The 14,656-nt window shown below is 36.0% G+C and overlaps 1 protein-coding gene and 1 non-coding gene across 2 annotated transcripts; one reads left to right on the top strand and one right to left on the bottom strand.

Annotated features, from left to right (window-relative positions):
• The first annotated feature begins 2,859 nt into the window (after positions 1 to 2,859).
• On the top strand, positions 2,860 to 9,927 carry LOC106355432. Its single transcript, XR_007318356.1, has 8 exons — positions 2,860 to 3,996; positions 4,096 to 4,218; positions 4,447 to 7,035; positions 7,134 to 7,214; positions 7,275 to 8,683; positions 8,787 to 9,323; positions 9,424 to 9,507; positions 9,603 to 9,927. It is a non-coding gene; the product is annotated as an uncharacterized LOC106355432 (transcript).
• A 74-nt stretch (positions 9,928 to 10,001) lies between these two features.
• Positions 10,002 to 13,104, bottom strand: LOC106352605 (protein HEAT-INDUCED TAS1 TARGET 4-like). The gene is made up of 5 exons (XM_013792227.3): positions 12,160 to 13,104; positions 11,171 to 11,243; positions 10,674 to 11,071; positions 10,299 to 10,586; positions 10,002 to 10,206 (listed from the first exon to the last, which is right to left on the bottom strand). The coding sequence occupies exons 1-4, from the start codon at positions 12,235 to 12,237 to the stop codon at positions 10,323 to 10,325; spliced, it is 813 nt and encodes a 270-aa protein (XP_013647681.3). The 5' UTR covers positions 12,238 to 13,104; the 3' UTR covers positions 10,002 to 10,206; positions 10,299 to 10,322.
• Positions 13,105 to 14,656: the final 1,552 nt, after the last annotated feature.

Genomic DNA, 14,656 nt, shown 5'->3' with positions numbered 1-14,656 from the left:
AAGCGTACGCCAACCCACCACCTGAGGCTGAGACCATGTTGCAAAGTTTGTCAAAACCCAATCAGAAACAACGTCTGTAACAGGTTTTCATCAAATCAATATCACCCAAAGAACAAATCTTGAAGATTCTCAGACAAGGAAATATAAACAGGGATCAAAAAGTTGAGTGAAGAAAGAATGAAACTTTACGCAGCCGTAAGATCATCTTTGCCTCTGATTCCTTTCATTATGTGTTCAATTCCTAGACGACGAAAACAACAAAGAATCGAATCGGAAATAAGAAAATAGCAAACCCAGACGAAAACCCTAATTCGATTAAAATCCCTAATTCGATTTGAAACCCTCATTCAAGTAAAATCCCACAATCGAACCGTAAAAATTGATGAAATCAACATGCATCAACTCCAAATGCAAAGATAATGAACTAAAACGCTCTGATTGACCTTCAACACCGAAGATCGCCGAATCACCTTTCGTTTCGCCGGAGGAATTTTTTTTCTGTAATTGTCGCGACTTCTTTTTTTTTTTCTCTCCTTACAAAACACGACCCTGACCCTCACCAATCGGGCTTTGCCAACTCATCAAAGACCAAATCCTTAATCTCCTTAGTTAAGGACTCTTTCTTAACTTATGATTTTTTTATATTAATATTTTAATCAATCCCGAGTAAGAATTAATGCTAAGGATCTACTTAAACCCCGCGTTGCGGGTGGTCTGATAACGATGCTTACTTCAGGTACGATGTCGTTTCATCTCTACCTTGAGAGTTTTGCTTGTGCAAGAAGCGACAACGTTTTAAAATGTGTTTCGCACTAGATCATTATCCAAAATCGCCAGGTCCTCACTAGATCAAACCGGCGGAAGCTCTTCGGTTCACCACGCAGTCACTTATCTAGCTCCGATCGCCCTCTTGATGGATTCATTTTACTCCAGGTAGCTCTAGGTAACTCGTATATACATCATCTCTAACGCTTTATCGATGATCATGATTCTAACGTCTTCTTGCTTGTTGGGCCCAACGATAGGGAGGCGAAGAGAACTGCACTGTCTCCTCCATTCGCAAGGCAGATCTATTCAGGACATTAAAGCTTGCTTGAAAAGAATGCTTATTGATTCTCATATCATTGAAGCTATCAAACCAGCCAAAAATTTTAGGGTTTGAACAGTGTCGTGTTTGTATTGTAACGTACGGATACTGATTAATTAGTTTCACTTTCGTCCTGATCTCAGACATGATGGTCTCGCCTTTATTATCTACTCGAGCTTATTGTTGATTGTTCAATTATTTTCAGATGTGACTTGAAGATTGTGAGTGATGTCATCGATAGAAGAAACTTGAGCAGCATAACTTGTTGGGCTGCTTCTCAGATGTTTACACAAACCCAACCTCTTGTCGATATAGTTACGGATCTTACCATACTACCATGGTGCTGCCTCGACTCCACGTAGCTGTAATTTCTGCCCTTCAAATCTGTGGATGCTATATAGATATTATCACATGGTTTCATATAAAAAAGAGAGAAAGTTAAAAGAAAACAATCATAAACTTTGAGTCTTGATTGTATCTAATTTTTTTTCTTTAAATTGACTTTAGTGGTAGTGGCAGTCCAATAGCGGAGCATGACCATCATCATTAGTGAATCCCATGGAAGGAGTCGACAAAGCATTTTTTATTATTATTTTTTTCTGTTTGATTTTTGTTTAAAAAAAAAATATTAATAGGACTAATCGCAGGCCGCCACGTGTCGTGGGACCCGCGCTACAGCGAGCGTCACTAGAGTGAACTCCCAAGAAGCAGGTTCATTGATTTTTATTATTTTAATATTTTTTTTTCGAAAACCGTGTGAATTCTTCTTGGAGTTCACCAATGCTGATGCTCTGACGGTGTATATAACACCCTGCTTAATTAGTGGTGTTTTATGTTTTAGCAATATATCGAAAGATACACCCCAAGCTTTTTATTTTACCACTTTATATTTCATGGTCTGATGATGCAATATTGTTTCATAGAGAGAAATGAATTCAAAAGTGTTGAAAGTTGATAAGATCACAGCAAATCTATAAGATTGGAAAGTGGACAACACCATTCAAGCTGCGCTGTGTTCAATTCTTAAGTTTTCAATATCATGTATTTTTATTTATAAGGTCATTTACATACCCGATCTGTCAAACAGGTAAATCTAATAACATGTAATAGATCTCGACCCGCGCAACCACGCAGATTTTTGTTTTCATTTATTTTTATATAAATATTTGTTTTCAATTCTAAATTAGTACATATTATAATATATATATGTGTCTATCATTTTTTACAATATAATAAATTTACGATATATTTTTTCATTTAATAGATTGTTTCAAACTTTCAGATGTATTTGTATTTTTTTCTATATATATATATTTTTTTTTGGATTATTATTTCATTATTAAAATCGTAACTATATATATACAAAGATTAGTAAAATATTATTTTATTATCATATTCAAAGATATTGTAACATTTCACAAATTTAGAAAGTTTTTAAAAAATTAAAAAAAAAATTTCATAGATTTATATTATCGAGTAAATAATTAAAAATTTGGTTTTTGTTTAATTTTTAAAATAAACTATATGGTTTAAAATTTGTTTTCATTGGTTTAAGGTAGTAAAAATTAATCATTGTTAGATAATATGATTTTTGTTATTTAAAAAAAAATCTTTATAATTTTAAAAGTTAACATCGATAAATATTTAAATATTTAACATATGGAGGTATAGTATTACAACATTAAATTATGTCTATTTAATTTATATTTTATATAAAACCAATGGATCATCTATTGTTTAAACCCAATTATTGATAGTCCAATAAAAATTTCTGGTATGTCCAAAATTTAAATGATAAGATTAGAGATTAAATGTAGCATGACTTTATAGTAATAAGTCCATTAAATCTATTTTTAAAAAATTACACATGAGTCAAAGTTATATAATCCGATTTAAATCAACTAAGTAAAAGTTCTAAAAGTGTGTCATGAATCTGCGATCCGGTACTGGTTAGGTCAACGAAATAGTTAAGTAAACTTTTAATATATTTTTTAATATTACATAAAACTAAATAATTTATTTGGTTTGTGATTCTTTTGATTTTTATACAGAGTTCACACTAATTTGTTTCTTTTAGGTATTTTGAAAGTTAACTTTATAATAATTGTTATTTTATTATTTATCATCTAAATTTTTATCCAAAGTCCGAACTAGATATCAAACAAATTTCGAAAATGTAGATTTGTTTAGTCAGTTTTATCAATCGAAAATACAAGATATCCATCCATCCTAGGCTTTTCTCTCAACCCTTCATCTTCTTTGATTTCACTTTCAAGTTTAAACGCATGATTTTTTTATTAGAATATTTATAATTAAGGCTGGGCTTAAAATATCTGGGCTGTAATTCAAAAGACTTGGGCCATTGGGCTTTTAATGCAAAAGACGTGAAAGAAAATTTCATGAACGAAAACAGCGGCGTTTATCGTTTGCCTTGCGTGCGTATATCATCAAAATGCCCTAATTTGGGTTCTCATGCTAGAAACTGACGATGACGAGCTCATCACCAAAATCAAACCTTTGCCAGGCTTGCCAGGTTTTGCGAAGACTTCTTCTACTCTCTTACCTCTAAGTCATTTTGGATTTCGACATTTCGTCATCCTCCTCTTCTTTCTTCTGTGTTAACCTCGTTAGATTACTGAAACTATTAGAGGATAACTATCACTTGTATAGCATAGATATTAGGGGTATCTCCTCTGTTATATATTCGAAATTAGCAACTCCTCTGTGCTACTATGGGTATTCGTTGGAACATCAATTAACTTTGCCAAATTGATTATTGGCGCATGCAGGCTGTGATTACAGACACTGGGCCACTACCGCGCAAGCGGAGGATTGAATTAACCGCTGCCGCACCTGAACCAGACAAAGACGCTTTAGCTCCTACAGCAGATGATGAATACTCTGACGATGTAATAACAATTCTCCTCTTTTAGATTTTCTTATGTGGATATTCATTTCACTATTATAGTGCAATTAACTTCGGGTTTTTGGACATACGGCTTTTGCAGGAATTCGATGTTCCAATTCATCGAAGGGATCTGTACAAAATGGAAGAGAACGAAACAGGTTACTTTCGTGACCTGGCTGACATTTATGCTAGACTTGGACTCCACTTCTACAATTTCCGCAAGGTAAAAAACCCTCCCTCCAGTTTTTTTTTTGTTTGTTTTTTTTTTTTGGTTTAATCAAACTATTTGTTACTTAGGTTAATCATATATATAGTTGTGTTTCACATTTTTCTCTTATGTTGAGATTCCTAATATTTTATGGTGGGGTTGAGACCATTTTCTTGATTAGTACATGTCCCGAGAATTAAACTATTTCTTCTACTTAATATCGTGTGTCTTTCGATCATACAGGGCACCAACTTCCAGTTTTCAAGAGTAGACAAATTTATTAACTATGGAATTTTCAATTATTACATAACCATGGAGGCCACGGATCCGGCCGACGGTTCCTGTTCCACTTTCCAGGCGCGTGTTCTTAGAGCTGGCTCTGTAAAAGGAGCTTACTACAGATTAAGGTTGTAGGACCAAACCTCAAATTCCAGGCCAGTTTTGTGTTATGTGATGATTGACTTTTCAGGATTTGTGGTTTTATGTATGATTCTTTACATTGCTTTTTTTTTTTTTTTATATATATATATATATAAAAAAGGTACTGGAGAAATAATACATCGATGGGAGTTCGATGAAGAAGTTTACAAAAACAGTCTACCTGATTGGTATTCGGATGATGCATTGTTGCCATCCAGTGACCAGTTTTATCAAGTGAGGGCAACTTGTTCTTTTATATTTTTTTCTGCCTCAACCCTTTTCTTTTTCGCTTTATGTCTTTACTTTTGCTGTTTCACAGGTGCAAGATTCAGATATGCTTGAAAACGATTGGCTTAATTTGTATGCCGAAGTTGCCATGTACGCGCTGCAGGAAAATGACAGCATGTCCTTGTTCGAGTCTTGGCTGCCTCTGGAGATCAAGAAGGTCGTTGTGCAGACTTTTGAAGAAGTGAAGTCAAAGGAAAAGCTCAAGGCCGCGAATGCAATCTTCTACTTCAGTTTCAAGAACTTGAATGCTCCTACTCATGGTCTGTGTCAGGATCACAGAGTCATCGTAAGAAGAAGCACCGATGGGCTTCCAGGACACATTTGTCTTGACATTAACTCTTGCACCGGTCGTAATATTTTTAAGTAAAGTTTGCTCTCAGACATATATGTTTGCTACTCAGAATCTATAAGCTATGTTGTCAAGACTGAACAATCATCTCCTCTGTTTTTCTTCTGTTTCAGTGTGTCTTAATAATCCGTTGTCATCTCCTCTGTTTTTCCTAGTGAATGTCACTAGTCTTTTCCTTGGTTTTGATTTTCTCATTTTGGTTCCGGATGAACTGGTATCAAAGACAAACTCTTTAACCCGTAGAACTTCCTTGATTATCAAAAACAAAGGAACCATATTCTACGTATTCTTGGCACCTTCGACATAGCCAAACCAGCTTTTATTGCTCCTTCCAAAAGCTTAGGCTGTTGATTAATTAATGGGGTAGTTCCAATCTTAACATTGTCATGTGTCCCATAAGGTCGTTCTCAAGATCCCGCAAAGAGATCTTCACCCTCTCTTCCCTAGCCATCTTCTCCTGCCCATTAGCAACCATCAAATACTGTTTCATGCCATCCAGCTCTTCCTTTGCAAAACTTTGGCCTTCCAGTCATAGGAATAACTCCTACTTGATGCTCTTCAAGCACACCATACAAAGGATCCGACTCATTAATGATCTTCTTCTCAACTTCTGACTTTTCTCCCTTACATTCTCAGGTAAGTCTACCTTACTTTTCTTCTTTGTCTTCAGTAACAGGCACCGACTTTGATCATGAGTCAGCTTCTCACATCAATAACATTGTTTTTGTATCTTGTCGTAGTCGGTAGTTGTACAATATCGTCAGTGACTCCCCACTAGGGAGATTTACCTTCTTCAATCATTTCAGTGGTTTAGACACATCCAACCTTACAGCATCCCCGTCACTGAACCTCTTTTTGGGATTCAAGTTTATAATTTTTTATTATTAATTTTTTTTATTTGATTTAAAAAAATAATAATAATAATCGAACCAATCGCGGATCATCACGTATCGTAGAGTCCGCGAAACAGTGATAAACTCGCCGGAACTAGAGAAAGCTAGGAGAAAAACAGATTCATCACTATACATTATTTTAATATTTTTTTTTTTTTGGGAATCTATGTGAACCCCCATAAATTTATTGATGGGGGTACTCTTACCTTGATATATTTTTTTTATATCAAGTTGAAAAAAAAGAAGAGAATGTTACAAGTTTAATTTTTAATTTAGATATAAAATAATAAGCTGAGATGGTCATAGTCCAGTGGCCTTGCCTTGTGACAAAGTTTACCTTGGCATCAAGGGTTCAATCCCTCCTCTGCTCCAAAGGATGGAGCCTCCTCTCCTTCATGGGGTTAATGGGCTAACGGGCCGACCCGTTGTGGCCCGAAGTTGAAAAAAAAAATATAAAATAATAAAAATACTTTTTGGTAAAGATCAAATACAAGCGGAGCACTCTCAGCCCACTGATTCAACCAATAGCATGAAAGGCAACTACCGTCTTCCTTAAAACACTAAATGGGCCTGAGACAAGATAATAGGCCCATTATTTAATCTAAGTGATTCAATGACTCAAAAGGGACTAATAAAGGGTAATTAAGTCTTCTTAACAGACTATTTGGCTTTGCCGTCGGGCAATTAAGCAAACGACGACGGCGAGAAGCAGGAAGCTTCCGGCGTAGAGTTTAAGCTAGAGAAATGGCGGGGATCGTGATAGTATTCGACTTCGATCGGACATTGATAGACGGAGATAGTGACAACTGGGCTGTAACAGAGATGGGGCTCACAGAGATCTTCCATCAGCTCCGCTTCACTTTACCATGGAATCGCCTCATGGTATGCATTTCATCTATCTGAAGTCTTTTCTCTCAAGTGATTCAATCTCTTTTGTTTTCTTGAATATTCTTCTGTTTGATTGGATTTGGAAAGGATAGGATGATGATGGAGCTTCCTTCACTCGCAAGGTAGATCGATTCTCATATTGTTGAAGCTATCAACGCAGCCAATTCTTTAGGGTATGAACCATATCATTTTGTATTCTTAAGTCCGGAAACTTATTGTTCAATTATTTTCAGATGTGATTTGAAGATTATGAGGTGCAAACCAGTTTTTCTGAGAAGATACTAGACCATCATAATCTGTTGGGATGTTTCTCAGATATTTAGACAAACCTAACCTCTGTTGATGAAAACGGGAAGTTACGGATCTCACCATACCATGGTGGTGCTGCATCAACTCCACATAGCTGCAATCTCTGCCCTCCATCTCTGCTTAGTTACCTACACTTGCAACTTCTTATTCTAGTCTGAGTCCTCCATAAGCTGAAATCTTTTAATCCTGAAGTTCCCGTATATGGAAAGACTTGTACTTTGTTAAAGTTTGGCATGTGTTTTGAAAACTTTGACGTCTAAGGCTGTCTATGTGAGTTACTTGCTGCATCTAGTTTGATAACATTCTGAGTAGTGAATCTTCATTTGTTTCCTCGGGGTTTGGCAATGGACCATATACGTGCTTCTTCACCCAACGATCAGATTCTAACAGGTTTACCATGGAGGAGGTGACTTCTGTCCGACATTACTGCTGAGATAGTGTGATTGTGTGAACAAATTATCCGCCATGGAAGCGAGGGATTCTGAAGTCTTTATACACCCGAGTGCTGTGATTGGCAAGGTCTTTGCTTGTTCTCGCTCCAATACTAGCTTGGGATTAAACTTCTTTACTGATCATGTCGAAGAGCGGAATAGCTCAACAGCTCAATGTTAAAGGGATAAACTGTAAGAACTACGATAGATATATTCCAATAGATCAGGAAATTACAGAGTTGAGAAGATTACAATGGAGTCACTATCTCTCCCCCTAGACTCTTGACCAATTACTCAGATACCTCTCTTCTACTTACAACAGACTATAAATAGCAAAGGCAATACTCATTACACGTAGCAAGAGCAGCCGTTATCAGCACATTGGCTGGCCCTCAGATGCTTTATTGATTATTCCTTATTCCTAGATAGCTGGCAGATGATCCAGTCAGCTGCATTCCAGAAGATGAAACTTCTAGACGTCCTGTTTTGTGGCTACAGTCTCCGAAGCTGATGGGCCTTGGCCTTTCCTGCGATACTGATAGAGGACAGGAGGGTGTGAGGCCTCATAGCTAACACTGTGATTCTTGATGGAACCTGGCCATAGTGTGATGCTTTGTTTGAGATTTGAGCAAATTAGAGTTTACTTGGAGAATCTTCTTGACAGTGGTTAACCAAACAAACGTTGTTTACTCTTGTTCTAACAGGGAGCTTCCGTTGGTCCATACTGTACAGTTGGCTCTTCAGTGAAGCTAGGCAATGGCTGCAAACTCTAACAGGGAATTTTTGTTAGCCAGTGGTGCTGTTGTTGGGGATGAGCTTCCTGGTTATACAGTCATAGGAGGAAACTACATTATCGGTCACCACGCTGTGGTTAGTGTTAAATGGCAAGCGTGAGGTACAAGGTGTGTGTGAGAGATTTGTATCACCTCTTTAAATGGTTATAGTCCTAATCTTGCCCTGCTTAGAGACGATAAACTTTGTCATGGTCTGTTTTCTTCTTTTTAGCATGGGGATGAATGCTTTCTTTGCATTGGTAACAACAACGAGATTAGGAAATTTTGTTCGATTCACAGGTCATCAACGTCTAGTGATAAAACGGTATGTAACTTTTCAATGACAAATGTAATTAAAGGTTTGAGATGCAGTGACCAATATAATTTAAGGTATGAGATGATTCTTCGTCTTTTCGAGCTCTGGGTTTCATTTGTTTTTGAATGGGTGATTGGTGACAACAATCTAATCATGGGCTTTTGTCATATCGCTGATGATTGCAAGATTGGAGACCGCAACGTATTTGCCAACATTACTCTTCTTGCAGGTCATGTGATTGTAGAAGTATGATCTTCCTTGTGTATATACTTAAACCTGGATTAAGCAGCATGATTTGGTTTGGTTCATGTTGTGAATGCAAGACTATACACACACAGCAGGAGCCACGGTCATTCACCAGTTCCAAAGTACATGATGGTGACTAGGGAAAGAGCTAAACTTCGCTGTTTGAATTTGGAGGGGCTTAGACGTAATGGATTTACCATGTCAGAGGTTAGTACTGTGCCATGAGGTTAAAGTCGTTTACAGTAGGAAGCTGTATATCGCCTAAGAGTGTTACCAACTAATCATGGCTTTTTCTTGGCATTGGTAGATGAAGAGCCTGAGAGCCGCCTATCAAAAGATATCATGTCTATAAACAGTCCCCTCCAGTCTTGAAGAGCATCTCACAGACATGGTACTTGTTATTGATCAACTTGTTCCACTGCCTTCTTCCATGTGCAACTCTATCGCCGAAACATCTGGTCATATTGTATTTAATACTTAATGCAGGTACATAACCAAGAGCTGTGCAGTGTTCCTGCGGTTGATGCCATGTTGCAGTCAATCCGAAATTCTTGCACAAATGGTCGTCGTGGGATATCAAGTTCAGACAGTGGCTCGATTCTTGAGTTTCACAGATTGGAGACTTATCTTAGGCATTCATTAACCAGCAATGGCTCAACACCATTTGTGAAATCTGTAATGGTCTAATAGATAGCTTTGACGAAGTGTTCCCAAACATTGTGTGGCTACAGAACATCATTTTTCTCACTTGTCATTGAAAACAAAAACCCAAGCAAAAGAGAAAATCAATGGAAGCAAAGTTTCTTTTGAATTGTTTTATCTGTTATATTTATGATACGTTTATAATGTGTTTTGGATAATCCCGTATAATGTCGGTTTAGAAAATCAACATAAAAAAGGTTCTTTTGGATAATCTCCTATAATGTCGGTTTAGAAAATCAACAAAAAAAGGTTTTGCGATGTCAGAAGAACACCTTACAGTCATCCATGCGTTAAATTAAACATAGTAAAATGATAAGTTGCTCCACCTTACTTCATGACCACCACCGTTTATCTTCTCTACTTCATCACCACTGATTCGTCTCCACCCCTCAATTACAAAAAAAAAAAAGAATATCAAATCTCTAATTAACAATTATCAACTCATGAATTCGTAAGAAAGGAGTTGAGAATTGAACAAACCTTATTCGTTTTGGATGGTTGTATCTACACCACGTTTGGACATACAAAGTCAGTGAGCAACATGCTCGGTTTGTCAAATTTACCATCAGATTGACTTCCTTCTGTTGGGACTCGAACCAACATAACCTCCATCGATACCTTAAGGTACCCTTGATGTCCCGCCATAGAACCGTGGTTTAGTCTAACCTTCCACACTTTCTCTCCATTTTCTTCAACCACAGACACCACTGAAACTCCATGCATTGCTTTATAACAAGATCTATTTGTCATGGGACCACGATAAACTCCCTGCCAAATTCAATATCTGTAAGTTTAGATAATAAAGAAATGTTTAATATGTATTCAATAACATTAAAGAGAGAACTAGTCACAAACCTCCTTAGTGTCTACATAATCAGGCATGAATATGAACAAAGATGCTCCAATCGGTTGTTCTTCTAGCCTTAGAAGTGCCTGGCTGAGCGATAATTTATCAATACCGTCTATGTGTGCGAGTCCGTAAAGAGCACGCGGTGGTATCTGGCTTTCTTGTCGACATCGATTGTACGGACAGTCAACTGCCCTTTGAAGCCCATTTTTTAGTACATATTCCAAACCTCTCCTGATGCTGTACCGGTAGCAAAAGTGGCCCTTTCTGCCATTTTTTTCAATTCTAGATCTATCAGCACGATCCATAAGTTCTTGCACCGAGTACTCCGTGTAATTAGTGTCTTTTCTCTTAAGATAAAGCACTGCACTGACCAGCTCAGCCGTTGCAAACGCCCAACATGACTCTGCGAAAAAAGAACAAAATTGACTTGAATATATTATCTAAATATACGCACCAAAATTCATAAGCATATTTTAAAAATGAAAAGAAAAAAAAATGCTACCACAAAATCCTTGGAATTTCCCAGCACCCATTATACTTGCCCAATCCTTAGACATCAATATATCTCGAACAACCTGGGAAGAAAAGATATTTTCATTAGGAAAATTTGGAAAGATATGAAATTTTAATTTTAAAACTACACCACTTATAATATTTTGAAAGCTACACTTTTATATATGCACAATGCCTAAACTATTCAATCTGAATATTAATTATTCTAATTTATTTTGATCATTATAGTTACTTAAATATATTTTATGTTTTAATATAAAAATAAAGGAAACAAAGCTTTGATCATTTTTTTTTAACTCCAGTCTTCGTCCTTTCTTTTTATCTTTCTTTTGCATATTCTCAATTTGTTGAACTCTATACCTCATAAGAATTATAACAACTAAATCAAACAGATAAAAATAAGAATCGAACTAGTTTTACATATCATCAATTCATAAACTTTAAACTATAACCAAATAAGAATGATTAGAGGGTGAAAGAATAGTAAAAAAAAAACTAATTAACAAAAAGGTTCCATCGTAAGAGAATCCTAGGAATTTCTTCACAAACTAAATGAGGGTATAACAATATAAAATTATAAAATATTAATCTTATAATAATTCTATAAAGATCATGTATAGTATGATGAACATAATTTTTCACGTAACCAATTTTATAAGTTTAAGTTTAGATAGATTTCATAAAGCTGAATTTTCTTACAGATAAGTCTTAGAATATTTCAGAAATTAATCTATTTTTATTATAAATTATTAACATGAATTTTCTAAATTATATATTTATCTTAAAACAAAACAATTTCGTTTTTAAATTCATTTTTAATAAAACAGGATAGAAAAGTCTTTTCACATATAAGAAAATGTAATGTACAAAAAAAAGTTTATTTTCAAATTTAGAATCACAAATATGCATTTTTCAAGTTATCCCCTTTTAATTATGCAAAGTTCATAAATAATGATTAATGTAGAATTGTTGATTTACCCGAGATACACGCCAGCGTGCGTATGATGCTTCTAATCCCTTAACCACTTTGATTTCAGATTTTGGGATGGTTGACATGATGAGTGAGAGTAACTCACTTGGAATAATTGACAAAATGTGAGCAAGATTTTGAGTAGTTTCTTGACATATGTGTAGAATCTCCTGTAAGAATACAATCAAGATAGTTGTTAATAAGTTTTAAGTTGTAGCACACTCAAAATTTGAAATCTAACTAGAACAATGCTTAACACGAGCTCTCTATTTTAGAAAAAAAAAAACTCATTATCATGTGCGACATTTATTTACCTCAGCTGGGAGGACTTGAGGTGGGGGAGATGAGGAGGAGGCCATGTTTGCTTGATTTCCTGTGGAGATGTGAATTATCAAAAATATAAACATCAACACTCGAAACCCTCAAAAGTTCTAGAAATGAAAAGGGGAAGCAGGAGCAAAAAACCAGTAAACAAAAGCAAAGCAAATCTGTAAACACAGAATCCGAAACGAGAGAAGTGCAACACGGTCGTCGAAACCTAAAAGCTCACCGAGGAAATGCTGGGGAAGATGAGTTGATGATAAGAGAATCGGGATACTATTAACGTCACTTTCTCTGAACGATGATGTTAACTCTTCATACAATGTAATTAGTTGCATATCCTCCTCCTTAAGTAAACCTCTTCGTACAATGTAGTTAGTTTTACCACGTAATTAGTTACCATATGTAGTAGGACGACACCAACTCTTCGTAACAACTCTTCAATGCCTTCCGCATTAGATCAGCTCATTTGCCCGAGTTTGGAGAAATGATACAATGTCGTTTCATGTCATTCTCGCTACGCAAAACCGACGTCGTTTCCTTTTCTTGAACGCCAATTAGCCTGAGTTACTGATAACGATGCTTACTTCAGGTACGATGTCGTTTCATCTCTACCTTGAGAGTTTTGCTTGTGCATGAAGCGACAACGTTTTAAAATGTGTTTCGCACTAGATCATTATCCAAAATCGCCAGGTCCTCACTAGATCAAACCGGCGGAAGCTCTTCGATTCACCACGCAGTCACTTATCTAGCTCAGATCGCCCTCTTGATGGATTCATTTTACTCCAGGTAGCTCTAGGTAACTCGTACATACATCATCTCTAGCTAACGCTTTATCGATGAACATGATTTCTAACGTCTTCCTGCTTGTTGGGCCCAACGATAGGGAGGCGAAGAGAACTGCACTGTCTCCTCCATTCGCAAGGCAGATCTATTGAGGACATTAAAGCTTGCTTGAAAAGAATGCCTATTGATTCTCATATCATTGAAGCTATCAAACCAGCCAAAAATTTTAGGGTTTGAACAGTGTCGTGTTTGTATTGTAATGTACGGATACTGATTAATTAGTTTCACTTTCGTCCTGATCTCAGACATGATGGTCTCGCCTTTATTAATTATCTACTCGAGCTTATTGTTGATTGTTCAATTATTTTCAGATGTGACTTGAAGATTGTGAGTGATGTCATCGATAGAAGAAACTTGAGCAGCATAACTTGTTGGGCTGCTTCTCAGATGTTTACACAAACCCAACCTCTTGTCGATATAGTTACGGATCTTACCATACTACCATGGTGCTGCCTCGACTCCACGCAGCTGTAATTTCTGCCCTTCAAATCTGTGGATGCTATATAGATATTATCACATGGTTTCATATAAAATAGAGAGAAAGTTAAAAGAAAACAATCATAAACTTTGAGTCTTGATTGTATCTAATTTTTTTTTTTTAAATTGACTTTAGTGGTAGTGGCAGTCCAATGGCGGAGCATGACAATGTATATAACACCCTACTTAATTAGGGGTGTTTTATGTTTTAGCAATATATCGAAAGATACACCACAAGCTTTTTATTTTACCACTTTATATTTCATGGTCTGATGATGCAATATTGTTTCATAGAGAGAAATGAATTCAAAAGTGTTGAAAGTTGATAAGATCACAGCAAATCTATAAGATTGGAAAGTGGACAACACCATTCAAGCTGCGCTGAGTTCAATTCTTTTAAAATTAACATTATTTATCATCATAATCTTCATCCAAAGTCCTGACTTGATATACAAATTTGTCAAAAATTTAGATTTGTTTAGTAAGTTTTACTGATATATTACGAATCTACGATCAATCGAAAATACAGGATATCAGGTTCATCCTAGGCTTTCTTCTCAAACCTTCATCTTCTTTGATACTCCCTTCACTTCCAAGTTCAAACTCATAGACTTATTTATTAGAATCTTTATAACTAGGTTGGGACTTTAAAATTTCTGGGTTGTAGTTCAAAAGACTTGGTCCATCGGGCTTTTAATGCAAAAGACGTTAAAGAAAGTTAAATGAACGAAACAACGATGTTTTGTTTTTTTGGTGTTGCCTTGCGTGTATCAAAAGATTAATTTGTGAAATGTACATATTGAGACAATAAATTAAAGAAATAACCTCACACGGTGGGATGTGACAGGTATTTTAAAAAAT

The sequence above is a fragment of the Brassica napus genome, chromosome C1 (assembly GCF_020379485.1).
Source record: "Brassica napus cultivar Da-Ae chromosome C1, Da-Ae, whole genome shotgun sequence".
Lineage (NCBI taxonomy): Eukaryota > Viridiplantae > Streptophyta > Magnoliopsida > Brassicales > Brassicaceae > Brassica > Brassica napus.
Note: the sequence above shows the minus strand (reverse complement) of the source record. Positions and strands in the feature narration are given on the sequence as shown.